This window comes from Aulonocara sp. 'chitande type north' Nkhata Bay, linkage group LG17 (genome assembly GCF_057382095.1).
Source record: "Aulonocara sp. 'chitande type north' Nkhata Bay isolate Kocher_YH1m ecotype deep benthic linkage group LG17, A_spYH_male_GT1.1, whole genome shotgun sequence".
Lineage (NCBI taxonomy): Eukaryota > Metazoa > Chordata > Actinopteri > Cichliformes > Cichlidae > Aulonocara > Aulonocara sp. 'chitande type north' Nkhata Bay.
Window position 1 is genome coordinate 39,593,211 of NC_141360.1, and position 14,591 is coordinate 39,607,801.

A 14,591-nucleotide genomic window follows, 5' to 3' on the forward strand; every position below is an offset into this window, starting at 1 on the left:
CCTCCTTTACTCCAACCCTAGATGGAATTTAATTAAGTGCGACGTTGAAGAGCTGTCGGCCGTCACAGTCAGAAACTGTTTTCTTTCTTTCTGTTTTTTGGTGTCAGAACAAAGACAGCAGCCGTAACACCTCACCCTAATGCACAGTAATGAGCTACTCAGAAGCACTTCATTAACACATTACTGCAGCTGGTATCAACATGAGGCAAACTCCAGCTTGTGTCACTTCACTGGGAAATGTATAGATAATAGGGGTGCAGTATTGTTATGTAACATGACACAGTGCACCACAGCGTTTGACAAAATGACATGACAGAAAGTATTTTATATACACAGCTGATCTGACAGGATGTGTCAGCCACATGACATGAAGTAGAATGGCTGTGCTGGTGTAGTCAGTGTCAGTTAGTCCATCTCTTTGGGCAAGACTGTGAAGATTGTTGCAGACCAATCAAAACACGTCCCATAGCAACGGCACTCCCTAGTGGCAGGAGCCTCACCACACCACAAAAGTGTGGCTTGAGTAACACAACAACGACCAAACACTCAATGAATGCCAGATCCCAGCGCAGCTGCGCATCCATGAGGCTTCCCATCCCACAACCCACAGGGCCCAGAAGACCCGCCGTCAGATTTTGGTTGCGTGTCCCCAAAGGACACTTGCTGAAGTCCCAGCACATGGGGAGCCTACACAATAGCAGGCACATAATACTATAAAGAAACTTTATTTAATTTAGCACGTGTAAATTCAACAGACTTTACATAAAAGGTAGGTCTACGATGCCTTAAGGCAAGAAAAACAACAAAACTTTCTAAGTCTTTGAGATTATCAGTACAAAAAAAGTTTTTTAAATTACAATGTCAAATGTAATATTTTTCTACTGGTCCACAGAAACAACACAAAACTTAAAGGGCTAATGTTATGCCTAATAATGATTAGAACATTGTTGGCCTAATTGTAAGAAAATATCATTATATTACAGATTCAGCCATCGGGAGTGACTTGATCTGTTGACAGAGATATTTCAGATATTGTGCCTTCAAGCTAGCAAAAGAGAACAGCACACATGTTGCGATCTTGAAGCTAAAGTTGTTTTCCCAGAAATGGATGACCCTCTGGCCAGCCCTGAACTTCAACTGCACCATCATTTTCAACGAGCACATTTCACTTTTTCTCTGTAAACATTTGCCATGCAGCCCGATATTGTCCAGAAAACACAAACCTTTGCTGCTTAGTAAAAGTACAGGACAACACCTCTGTGTTCCAGTGGTGAAAGAACTACAGCAGATCCAGTCTTCTGTTAGATGACTCTGTATCCTAATAAATCAGCAGGGTGGATCCCGCTTTAGCTTGCCACCGCACGCCGTCTGAAGTGGGGCCTGGCGGTCTTTTACCAGGCCTGCATTCAGTCCCCTGTGGTAATGACTCAACTGGCCAAAACACCGTGCCACACCCGACCTCGCTGCCAAATCCTAGCCAAGAAGCTGGGTACACACAAAAAAGGGGGAGCTTTAAAGGGTTCTTTAGCTTGGGAAGTGGTTCTGTGCAGAACAGAGAGATCCCAAACAGCTGTGAAAAACAAAGAAAATGAGTGGAAAAGACGACTAGTTTGGGTGTCCTCAGTTTGTTATAGGCGTTCTTAGAGGCTCTTTTAAATAAAGCTTTTGATTTGCTTTCAATTTTTTGTCATCAAATGTGGATTTTTTTTAATCAGTTTAGATTAGGACGACATAAAAACCTCTCTTGTTTTAGTCATTATCACTGACAGATTGTTCCACGACTTTTCAATGATTGATGAGGCTTTTTTGAGAAAGTTGTTGCAATGTGTGGCAAGCCCACAAAAGAAACAGCCCTATAATGATATGCAAAAAAAAGCTTTAAATTAATAAGAAATAAAATAGATGAATTTAAACCTACAACTGCCTTTGGGTGCTCTCTTCCTTGCTGGGTGTTTCTTGTATTACGCAAAGAAATCATTAAATAAATCTTACACTTTGGTCCGTAGTTTGCTGTACTAAGGCTTTTGTAGCTTTGCCTCTGTATACCACTACAGTGGATCTTAAATCAGATAGTTAATATGGAATTGAAATGCTGTATTTCAAGAGGTTTTACAAAATTATTAGATGAAGTTTTCAGGATTTATATTTTTATGCAAATCCCCCATTTTCAGAATCTTAACAAATAATTGGACAATTGACTGAAAAGCTGTTTCAGGGCGAGGTCAGGTCTGTTCCCTTGTTTTGGAGGAACCAAATCAAAAATCTACCCTTCTAAATTATTTACATTGGGAGAAGCAGCTTCACCATAGCTCTCAAGCCAAGAACACACGCAAGGAGGTAGCAAGTGATGATGTGCAAACCACTGGTTACACTCATAGACAGTATAAAACATGAACTTAGCCATAGTTTCTGGTCCTGGTCCTGTTTTGGAGCATCAAGTTGAACATTTCCCCGTTGCCATCTTTGCAACATAGAAAACACTGTGGATCAGACGGTGAAACTGGCGAACGGCTTATTATTGAAAACTCATTAGCTGGCGATGTGTCGATTCCGTACCATAACTAATCCTCAGTTTTTGGAACCAAAATTTACAAAAAAAGACTTCAGTATGGCCCAAAACAAGTGAACGAGCCAGCAGGAAAGTGTTTACGGACAGAAAGCCATTACTTCTTTTTGCAGCCATAGCGATCACCTTATGATAACCTTAAACAGATTGCAGGTCTTAGATGCCAAGTTTTGTTGCTCTGGAAGCTACCTCCACGTTCTATAGATCAAGAAGGCCAGATTAAAAAACTTGTACTGTTCTGAAAAGATTAACTTGTAAAAGAATGATGGGAGAAAAAGCGACCACATCGTCAGTCAAACATGGTGGAGGCAGTGTTATGGTATGGACAGCTGTTTAAAAAGAGCCTAAAGAACAACTCTAGCCTGTGTGAAAACAACAAGTGGCTGCTCTGCATCCTACCCCAATCACCCCGAACCGGTCGGAGCAGCTGGTTGCGCCTCCATGAGGCTGGATCTGCAGGTTTCCTCCTGTTAAGTGTAAATTTTTCCCGCCCACTGTCATGAGTGCTTGCTTAAAAGAGGTCGTTTGATTTTTGTTTTTTTCTCTACATTGTTTTAAGCTCTTTACCTTGCAATATAAAGCACCTTAAGGCGACTGTTGTGAATTGAAGTGAGTTAAGTCTTTGCCTGCATCAGTATCTTGTGCCATAATAAGTCGCATTCATTTGAATCTAAGCAAACACCAAGTGTGTGCTAAGAGGCCAGTTTGTCTGAAATTGGACTAAAGAACATTTTTGGGATTTAACTGATACCACTAATAAAAACAACTTCAGCCACAGAGAGCTCCAGTACAGTCTAATCTCTGCCTGGCATATGCTGTGTACCAGAGGATAAGCACACACACACCCACACACACACACACACACACACATGCATGCCTGCTGATGTGTTTACAGCCTGCAGCTGGGGTGCGGTGCAGCAGCTTCTTCCACCATGATGGGCATCTACATCCTAGCCAGCAGCAGCAACACTCCTTTGCTCCTGTTTGTTTTGGTTTTTAGGGAGGAGGACAGCAGGTCTCTGAGCCTCATGAGGCCTGTGGTTCTGCAGCACACATGGACCTGCATGTGAGCTCAAGTGCTGGGAAAAAACATTTTTCCTTGTTTTGTTTTTTTTCTTTTTTGATTATTTTAATTATTTGTGTGGCAATGGGTTTGGTCTATGCCCTTCAAAGTCATGCCCCAGCAACATAATATTTACAGATGGAGCCACTTTTTTTTGCAGATCACTGGAAATTCTAACTTTGGCTTCTTGTGTGTGTTCAGATAAACCTATTTAGTTTATACAGAGCTTAACTAGAGAAGTCTGTGATCAGTCAAAATTAAACTGTTGTAAAGCTTATATGAACACACATATAGAGAAATAAACGAAAGCATCTTTTTTCGCTTCTGTTTATGTGATTGATTGCCAGAGCACCGAAGACCTCCTGAGAAGACAGAAACTCGCAGTTTTCGTCACACACTTCTTTGTATCCTCCAAACTGTGGTTGCCACAGGGCTGTAAAGCTTGTTTCTGACCCCAACAAACATGTGATCTACACTAAATGACTCATCACGTGTGTCCACACACAGTCTTATCACTAATATCACTTGAGGGTCAGAGTAGAGGAATTCTGAATAAGAGGTAACATCCTGCCATCTAGTGGGGGAATTTTAACACTTCAGCTGAGGTCTGTTTGTTTTCTGTCTCTGCAGGTGATGGACAGTTCAATGCCTCTGATTGGCGAGCATGTGGAGGAGGATAAACAGCTGATCACAGAGCTGGTCATCAACAAGATGGCCCAGGTGCTGCTGGGAGTTTCCATGCCTCAGCCTTCTACTGTTAAGGTACAAAAAGCTTTTAAACAAGCCACTACTACTACTGTAACTCACTTTTTTCATAGTACCAGGCAGTAATTATAAAAACTGCTACGAATTACAAAACTTTGTTACCACTTCTACCAATAATGCTAATAAAATTTTTCTACTATGGATACTTATTATCAGGTCTGTTAATTAATAATGTTGTCACTGATGATCACTATAACGCTACACAGTTTTACCAACTGCAGTGACTACTGTTGGAGTAGCACTGTAATTACAAGCAGTGCTTGTATGGCCATACTTTCACCTGTACTCACACTGATAATTTTTTTCAGAAATAAAAAACTTAAAATGCACTTTTCCAAATTATTACGCACACATAGTTTCAAAAGATTTTATAGGTTGTAGAGAATTGAAAATGGCCATTTGTTGAATTTGCAGCATTAGTAGATCAATTTCACTGAAATCAAAAGCTATTTCAATCAAAAACATCTTAACGGGTGAAGTTACAAATGAACATAGGACCCCTTAGGATTGAGGTCAGGGAAGAATGGGGACCAGACCATGAGTTCCTCTGCTTTTATGCCGATAGCAGCCAAGGATGCAGAGGTGTTCTTTGTAGCATGAGATGGTGCATTGTCTTGCATGAAGATGGTTTTGTTGCAGAAGGCACAGTTCTTCTCTTCCTACCATGGAAGAAAGTGGACAGTCAGAAACTCCACATACTTTGCAGGGGTCATTTTCACACCTTCAGGGACCCTAAAGGGGCCGACGCAGCTTTGTTGGGACATGGTGGCCGTCCACCACTGCATCCATCTGTACCATCCAGGGTTGCACTGCACTCATCAGTGAAGAAGACTGTTTGAAAATTAGCCTTCATGTAGTTCTGGGCCCACTGCAGCCATTTCTGCTTGTGAGCATTGGTTAGGGGTGGCCGAATAGAAGGTTTATGCACAACTGCAAGTCTCTGGAGGATCCTACACCTTGATGTTCGCAGGGCTCCAGAGGCACCAGCAGCTTGAAATATGTGTTTGCTGCTTTGTAATGGCCTTTTAGCAGCTGTTCTCTTAATCTGATGTATTTGTCTGACAGCAACCTTCATCATTGTGCCTTTATCTGCACGAACCCATGTGTGCTCTGACTCAGCCACAAATCTCTTAACATTATGGTGATCACGCTTAAATTTTTGTGAAATATCTAAGATTTTCATTACGTGTCCAAGGCATTCAACTATTTCACGCTTTTCAGCGGCAGAGAGCTCCGTTTTCCTTCCTATATTGCTTAAAAATGGTGGTCTGCTTAATAATGTGGAACATCCTTCTTTAGTAGTTTTTCCTTTAATTGGGCTCACCTGGCAAACTAATGATCACAGGTGTCCGAGATTGATTTCAGTCATCCAGAGAGTCCTGAGACACAATTGCATCCATGGGTTTAATTGAAAAACAACTTATTTAATCTTTATGACACTTAAACACAATTTTCACAATAATTTGGAACGCGGTGTGTTTCTAGACTAGCATCTGAATTAATGCTATTTCAGCATCTATGGTCACTTCACTAGCGCCCTTGTTTTTTTTTTTGGTTTTGTTTTCAAACTGTCATCACAATTAATGACTTTCACATATAGTATAGATTACTTATTGTTGGTTCATCAACAACCATATAGCTTGAAGCCGGATTGGACCATCTGAAAGGAAACAGCAGGAGGAAAGCTCTGTGATGGTTTGGGGTAGGATATGTTGGAGCTGATCATCTGTGGCATCAACCTGAGTTGATGTATTTGCAAAGAAAATCAAAATGTCTCATCGTGGAAACTGTTTCCTTTCCATGTTTTCAAAAATGTGTTGTTGTCATGGTGTTAGCAGTAAATTTCAAGCATTTTTATGTAAATGATGCTATATCTGTGTTTTTTTGTGTCTTCTTCAGACCACGCAGCCCAGACGAGGTAAGTAAAGTGCTTCATTATGATTCATTCCACTACCTTCTGTGGTGATACAGTACAGAGAAATAATAAGCCTGTGCATCACATGTTCATGTATGGTAGGGGGACATCGTTCCGCTTCTGCCTCTCCATCTCAGTCGGCCCAGGGATCCCCTCAGAGAGCCCGGTCCGCCACTACGTCTCCCAGCCAGGCGTTCCAGCCCGGTCCCATCCCTGCCTCTTCTGGACCTGGAGCTGGGAAACAATCACCGCAGCTGAAGTAAGTCCAAGCTGGGGTTCTGTTAATCTCACACATGACTTTGCTTACGATGATTTTCCTCGTCGGGTAGCTAAACCGTCTTCGTCTTCGTCACGCAGCAAATCGCAGTCGCTGACAAACAGCTTCACGGAGACGTTACGAGGAAGCTTGACCGACGACGAGGCCAAAGCCGAGACCATCCGCTCCCTCCGACAGTCCTTTGCCAGCCTCTTCTCTGACTAAAAACATCCCTACCGCTTTCCTCTTCCTGTCATCAGGTTTCAGAAAATAATAATAATTGCTTACTCTGTTTGTTATGGAGTCGCCTCTCTCCTTTCCATGTTTGTGAAGTTTAACACTGGTGCAACCCTCTGTCTTCAAATCAGTGATCAATCTATCACTAGAAAGGCCAGTGGATTTCAGAGGACCTACACCATGTTGACTGGAGATGGTAGATTTTAAGATGTCACCAAACCCCCCGTTCACGTTCTAATTATTCCATATTCAGGTTTAATCTACGAAACTCCTGAAACATTTCTAGTCACTCCAATGTTGTGTTGAAACCTAAAACCTGTCCATAGAAATTGAACTTCCTAGAAAGCAAAACCAGCCAATGGCCTTTTTAGTGGTAGGTGATCACAGTAGATATTCATATTCTCGCTCGTGCTGCTTGGTATATAATTGTTATTCTGCATTCTCTTTGTCCGACCGGTGAAACTATTTCTATGTTCATATTTCTACATTTATGTACATCCGTCTATCTTCAGTTTCTTTATTCGACACACAGCTTCCAAATTGTTTGCAGATGTCCATGGCAATATTCTGATCTGAACCAGTTCCACTTGAGTCATGAGAAGCGTACTGAATCCTCTCGCTTCACCAGCGGTCTCTTAAGCATCTTAGCCAGCAGCAGCATTTCTCAGACATCCGTGTGCTGTAGACACATATTGGCTTATGTAGTGACTCCTCTGCCTTGGCCTAACTTTACCAAAGTGCTTTTTAATAACAAAAAAAGAACAGTTTTTTTTAAAGAAACAACCCCCTTAACTTGTTTGAGATCACAATCACACAGAAAAACCTTTGAGCTTGTGATTTTTTTTTAACGAGGTGCAAATGCTGTACTGGCTTACAGCCATCGTCTTCCATCACAGCTCTGCTCTTCCCCAGCAAATTGTTCCTTTTCTTAATCTTTTATGCTTTGTTAATAGCACCGTGGGGTATTTGTTGGTGTGGGGACTGATCTAGCAACTAGTACTGGTGAGTCTTTAGAAGCAAACAGCAAGGGTCTGATATTTTAATCATCTGTCTCTTGTTCTCTGTCAGCTAGGATTGCAGCTCATTTATTGTAGTTCTTTTTAGGAGTTTTGCTCTGTAGCAGATATAACCTACGCACACATATACCTGCAGGAATGGCAGCCATCCTCTTCTAACATCTGTCACTGTTTTGGATCTGCATGTAAATGAATGTGATGTGTGGAGCCAACCTGTTTTCTTCCACAGTTTATTTGATGGGAGCTGACGCTTACTTTGAATTTTCTGGAGAAAAAAAAGTGCATTTTTGGGTAACTTATTATGAAATTAGACACCAAGTACTTTTGGTTTATCGTAGATGGACTATGTAGATTTTCAGCATATTTCGCAAGATGGAATGTGCATACGCAATGAAGCCTTCAAAGAAAAACTCTTAATTGATGACTGATGGCAAAGATCTCTTATGACTTTTCATTGGATCTGAAGGGTATGCAAAACATCTTAGTTTACCAAAGTCTTAAATTTCCAAAATATTCTTTAAAAAAAAATGTTCAAAAAATAATGAGTGAGCTACAGCTTTTAGCTTCTTGTAGCAGCAAGCTCAAAGACACAAACTGACTACATGGTTTTGCTTTCCATGCAAAGAACAATCAAAGTATGATACTCTAAATAAATTGGTACTTTTATTGGAAAATTATCAAAATAGTAATGGTAAATAATAGTTATATCTTGTGACTTAGAATGAGCCTGTAATAGTTTCTCCCACCTTCCATTTAATTCAGAATCTGGATCTTTAGTAGATAAATGATAATCCCAAAGCCAGTGTTAAATGATGAAAGTTCCAGAAAAGGAGAAAAAAGTTAACTAGCCATTTTTGCAATAATTACATTCATTGCAGGGAAAAAAATGCCACCACAGATTGCATATTTATCCTGCAAAACACGGAAACATTACAGTGGCATTGACTAAAGAGAGCATGGCTTAGCAGATGTAAATAAAGTGAATTCAGGCTTCGTTTAGTTTCCTTAGCTTCAGCTTCTACTTATAAATTTAACTAACAGGTTTCTTTCTTCCTTTGAAGCAATGTTACTGTGGTGGCAATTTTTTTTCTGCATTTTTCAAATGGCTGGTTCTTGAGTTCAACTAGAAAGCTAACTAGCTAGCTAGAATGCAGCTAGTCAGCTAACGGATTTTAGCAGTAGTGGTTTATTAGCTTGCTACACCAAAGGGGACGCCATGGGTTTGTTAAAAATAAATTAGTAAATTAAACTTAAATATGCATTTCTGATGGAAACGGTTTGAGGCTAAACATACTAGGATACACGAAACAGAATAATGCTAACTAAAAATCAATTACATAAAAGTGCTAATTATTCCTAAATAACTTCAAGAAGACCATTTCAAATTTTAGTCTAGCTAAATTTTATTTAAATCATGGCCATTCTATCTTCCAGAGGGGATGTTCCACTTTAATAAAAGCATTTGTGAGTTTTCAATGCTAGCTTGGTCAACTTGGTTGGGGTTTCAAATGTCTAAAATTCCACAAATGTATTTATTTATTTATAAAGAGCAGGCTCAATCTGCTCGTGTTAACCACCCTTGATAATTAAAATATTACTTTATTTTTTTAAGTGCTCATTAGGCTTTAAAGTAACAACATTGTGGTTTTCCACTGTAGGCAGTAAGCTAATTCTCCTGTCAGTTGTCATGCTAGGGCAGATAAACACTAATGTAATAATTACTTAGCTTGTATTTTTCATTTTGGAATAATGAAAATATTGACATTGCTTACTGTGATTCTTTTGTTTCAAGTTATCGCTGGCTGTATTAATTCTGACTTTTTGTCAAATTCTCATCTGTAATCTCAGATTTACTGCAGTGTCTTGTGTTAAACACTTTTGCAATTATCTCGTAGCTTTTGGTACTGTGTCAAAGTGGACCAAATCTGCATTTGATTGTGAGGCCCCTTAAAGGTTTACATTAAATTGTTCCATCTTACCTGTAAAGATTATTGCCACTTCATATATAATACTGCAGTGTGATAAGCCATAACCAAACCGTGAGTATTTCCTATCCCTTATGTGCCACGCAATAATGGCTGTGACGTTGCTGAAAAATTTAAATGTTAACTTTAAACACTGTGTCTATAGCCTAACTTGTCCTGGAGAGAAACAGCAGTTACTCTTTCTGGATATCAAGGTTATCTCAAGATATAATTATTTGCTCATTCTGTCAGGGTGAAAGATGAAAGAACTATGATGTCACTTTTCTCACATTTTGGGTTTAAAATACAGTTTAGGATCTGGCACGTTCCATAAATCTGTTTTATTGGGTCAAATTATAAACAATGACCGGACATCAAATAATTTTAGTTTTGTCACTACTGTAGGTTTGCTTCCCTTTTGTCTGAGGGTCAGATGTGGACCCGTACCTGATAGTTTCTGAGCTGATTTAATTGGAACTGAGCTGCAATGTTGATTGGTAACTACCTCAAGTTCAGCAGTGCTCTGCTGAAACTGACAATAGAGTGGTAGTACTGGACAAGATTTTGTGCACTGAGCATGGCTTCATGTTATAACTGATGTGCTCATAAAACAATAAACCTGCTGTGGTAAAACAACATCTAAGTGCAGAAGGAATGAGAGGAATACAATTTTGTTAAAGTCAAATATCGAGTCACACATTTTAAAATTCTTTGTCTCAAAATTTCCCCCCCAGTTTATACATTTCTCCAGTTTTTCAAAATTGTATTTAATTTTATAAATTGTCTTTCCTCTTTCATAACATTTCAGTTAAAGAAAACATTTTGTAACGTGTTACTAGAATGCAATATAAATTGAAATGATTTGGGCTCTTGAAGGTATCTGTGTCAAAATCTTATTTGAATATTGTATCTTTATTATTTCAAGTGATGTTGTGCTTACTATACTGTACATGTTACAGATTTCATATTTATGACAGATATTTTGATGTCACTTTTCAGAATTTTACTTCCTTTATGATGAAACATAGACTGTATATCAAAGATGGACATGGCCACTGCGCTAGCATGTGTTGGTTTGTAGTTAACAATCCCAGAGCTTTCACTTTCACATTTTGGTCATCAACATTTTGGTCTTTTGAGTGTATTTGGAGCTGATTAGTTAACACTTAGACTAGCTAGTTAGACTTGTTACCAAAGTGCATCCGTTATTCACTGTGATATTAATTTGGATGCCAGTTTTTGCTAACACCAGGCTTAAACCAAATGTGTAAACATAAAAAGGCTGTCCCCCTAAAACCCCTAGTGCTGAAAAAGCAAGGATGAAATTACAATTAGGAGGTTAGCTTACTGTCATTAACAACTTAACCATGGGCTAAAGCACTGCTAGCTTTAAATAGACTTAAAGCTAGCATTTAAGACCATAAATACATCAAAGTGTGAGAATTTTCCCATTTCAATGGAAATTTACAATGGAATCCAGTAGAGTCGCCCCCTGCTGTCATTTAGAGAAAATGCAGGTTTAAGGCACATCCTCACCAGCTTCACTTTTCATGTCCATCTTTAACATACAGTTTGTGGGTTTAAAAGGGCACTCTCACAGGTATTTACGCCCCAGGTTTACTTCTGCTCGCTCTCTTTGTCTCTATAGATGTAAGCATTTCTAGTAATCCCAAAAGGTTGATTCTGTTCTGGATGTAGCGTTTTCAGTGGGAGAAACAGGTTTCCCCAACCTTGTAAACAGGACATTTGCAGAATAACTGTCACTTGAAATGTACTGTTTCAGATTGGGGAAACCTGCAGTCAGCTGAGACTGAAGACGTCACTCGGATGAGTGACGAAATGTTTCTCCCACTGAAAACACTACGTCCAGAACAGAATCAACCTTTTTGGATTTACTTACCTGGACGATTGAGCATGCATCAAGACATTTCTAAGAATAGTTCACATATCATTTGTCATCGTAAAGAGAGGTGTTTGAGTTAAGCAGGTTGATAGCTATCTCAGCCAATCACAGTGCCAGATTCACCTGTTTCTCCCAAAACAGGTTGCTGATGTCACCAGTGCTATATCTGGGAACTTTTACAGTGTGTATGGAACGTATGCTCATTTCATAAAGCTTTTTTTAATTTCCCCAACATTGTTTTCATTTAATATATAACTTGGAGCAAAGGCAATACTCTGCTACCGGGGTTGGCTCATCGTGATTTGCTCTGGGTGTGTTGAAGTGATGCATAGTGTAAGACTGAATTAATATGCAGCCACAGAGACTTACAATGAAATACAGCTATTACTGAAAGCAAACTCAACTCTACTTTAATGTGGCATATGTACATGAGAGAAATAATGCCGTTGCACGGGTTCATTTGCCAGTTTTTGAGTTCACTGTGTCCCTTCCTCTCTGCTGAATGGTGGGTGATATTGTAAGTGTATTAATGTTGTGTATATTGGTGTAAATGTGGCATGAAAACCAACCCCTCTTGTGTGCCTCAGGTGTATAAATTTAGGCGTTATGTGATCTCGATGTCTGGCTGCTTATTTGTGAGAAGTGTGATGTAATTTATTAGTATTAACATTATTTCTGTACTTTTGTTCTTTTGTCTGAACGAAAGATTTCTGTTAATAAAGTAAAAACTTTTATTATACCTGTTGCCGTGCATTCCAGTCTCTATCAGTCATCTGCTGAGCTCCACTTGATCAGATTTGAAGGTTTTTTTCTCCATTTATGGTCATTGAAACAGAACGTTTGGCTATTACTGTACTTTTAAAAGCCCTGTTTGAAAAACGCAACTTTCAGAATATGTAGCGATAATCCCAAAATCCTTTCATCTTGGATTATTACCCTTTTTATATTTCTCTTGGCATGATGCTCAGGGTGTTAAAAGCTGTCTGGCAACACAAGGCCAAGGAGAAAGAAACCTGCCGGCATCCAGTGCTTCTTTTCATCTGCTGCCCACTTCACGTCAGGTCCAGAAATTAATTGTGTTAAGAGATGATATTAAACACACTCAGCTGTGAATATGTCACTGAGCACACACGAACGTGTTATAAATTCTCAAACAGCACGATCATCATTCAGGTATTACTACTTTACGACCGAATGTGACTGCCAGACTCGAAAGCCCAGCTTTAAGGAGTAAAGTACTCGAGAAGAACTGAACTGAGACAATCGTATTTTTGTGGCCAACCTTAAATTCAAACTACAGTATTTCTTTTCCCCCTTTTTTAATCACTTTGGCGCACTAGAATAAAGTGTAAACAGATGTAGGCGTGTAAAATGTCTGAACTTAGAACAAATTTTGAACACTTCTTCTTGTACCGATGTAGTTGGTAGTGTTACTTAAAGTATGCAGGTCCAAATAAAAGCTGCGATGGTTAGGTTAACAAATACAAAGAAAGTTCATGAGGATATTTTTTTCCGTGCATCTAGTCATGATGAAGTGATGAGCCCTGTTGCCCGTAAACTAAAAAGTACGAACAAATATTTATGACACCGTTACCAACACCACTGATTAAATGATGCACATGTTTCCACATCAAGCAGACACTGATCAGCACTGGCTTTCAGTTAGAGTTGTGTTTCTATTGCGGTTCATTTCCACCGTATGCTGAAAGCATTATGTGGCTCTTGAGCAGCTCTGTGTACATCGCCTAGTCACTACTGTTTTTCTATTGTAGGTTATAAAAACAAAAAAGAGAACCTTTGAGCTTTTAACCTAAAGGGAATACTATGTGTTCATCAATCACTGTGAGTGACCCCATTCACATTACACACTCATCGTTTTATCTCCTTTTTTTATAGTAAAAATACTCATTGGTACTGAATTTATCAAATTTACAACATGACACAACATCATGGACAAGAAAGAGACTGACTTTACCTCCAACTACAATATTTGTTTGTCAAAAAGATAATCAAATATCTAATTATTTAAAATTACTTACACAGTATAGTAATATTGGTGGGGTGTGTGTATAGCAGCTTGACTGTTCCATAACTTTAAGAAAGAAACCCACTACCTATACTGTTCACATACTTCACTGCAATATAAACAATGTGTCAGTAAGAACACCACAATCTTGCAACCCAATAGAGAAGATAGTTACAACAAATACAAAGTGAATGATTTACTGTTTATATGACAGAAGCCGAAACGCTAATATGGAGGTAGCCAGATACAATAACACGATTATTGTGGCTGAGATGATGATGTTTGTCTCAGCCACAGTAAGATGGCAGCATATTAGCTTCTACAAATCGGAGCCCGCTTGTGTATTTTTAATGGATTAAAAATAGTTTCTCTGAATACATCAGTGTGTTGGAAGATGCAATTGCACACTATTAATGTATTTTTATGGGTACAACATTCCCCTTTTCCTATTAAATTACCTAAAAATTACTTACTGTACCTTTAAAACAAACTAATAATAACTAATAATAATAATAATAATAATAATAATAATAATAATAATAACTTTATTTGTAAAGCGCTTTCAAACAAAGTGCTGTACAACTATTTAAAACTAAAAAGATAAAAAAATAATAATAATAAAAGCGATACATAGCAATACAGGTAAAAGACACAGTACAAGTTAAAAACAGTAAAAATTTCCTTTTCTAACTCGTTCTAATTCAAAGTTCCCACTCTGGTACATCCAGGTGACATGTAACACTCATGAAACACGTCCCAGTTAATATAAAGCATTTTAAACTCGAAACACAGTGGGTTAACAAACTCTTTTACCTGTCTGTTTTCTTGGGATTTGAGTTATTTAGTATGAAATCAAAGAGATGGCAGGCTTGTGTTCTGC

At 38.8% G+C, this 14,591-nt stretch overlaps 1 protein-coding gene across 3 annotated transcripts in view; it reads left to right on the top strand.

The window, feature by feature from the left end:
- Positions 1–12,429, top strand: part of syn3 (synapsin III) — a 130,383-nt gene extending 117,954 nt beyond the window's left edge. For all 3 annotated transcript variants that reach the window (XM_086268905.1, XM_086268904.1, XM_086268903.1), the window contains 4 exons: positions 4,260–4,391; positions 6,294–6,312; positions 6,412–6,568; positions 6,667–12,429. In XM_086268905.1, coding sequence (XP_086125031.1) covers positions 4,260–4,391; positions 6,294–6,312; positions 6,412–6,568; positions 6,667–6,790 — 432 coding nt within the window. In that variant the 3' untranslated portion in view covers positions 6,791–12,429. The remainder of the gene's footprint in view (positions 1–4,259; positions 4,392–6,293; positions 6,313–6,411; positions 6,569–6,666) is intronic.
- Positions 12,430–14,591: the final 2,162 nt, after the last annotated feature.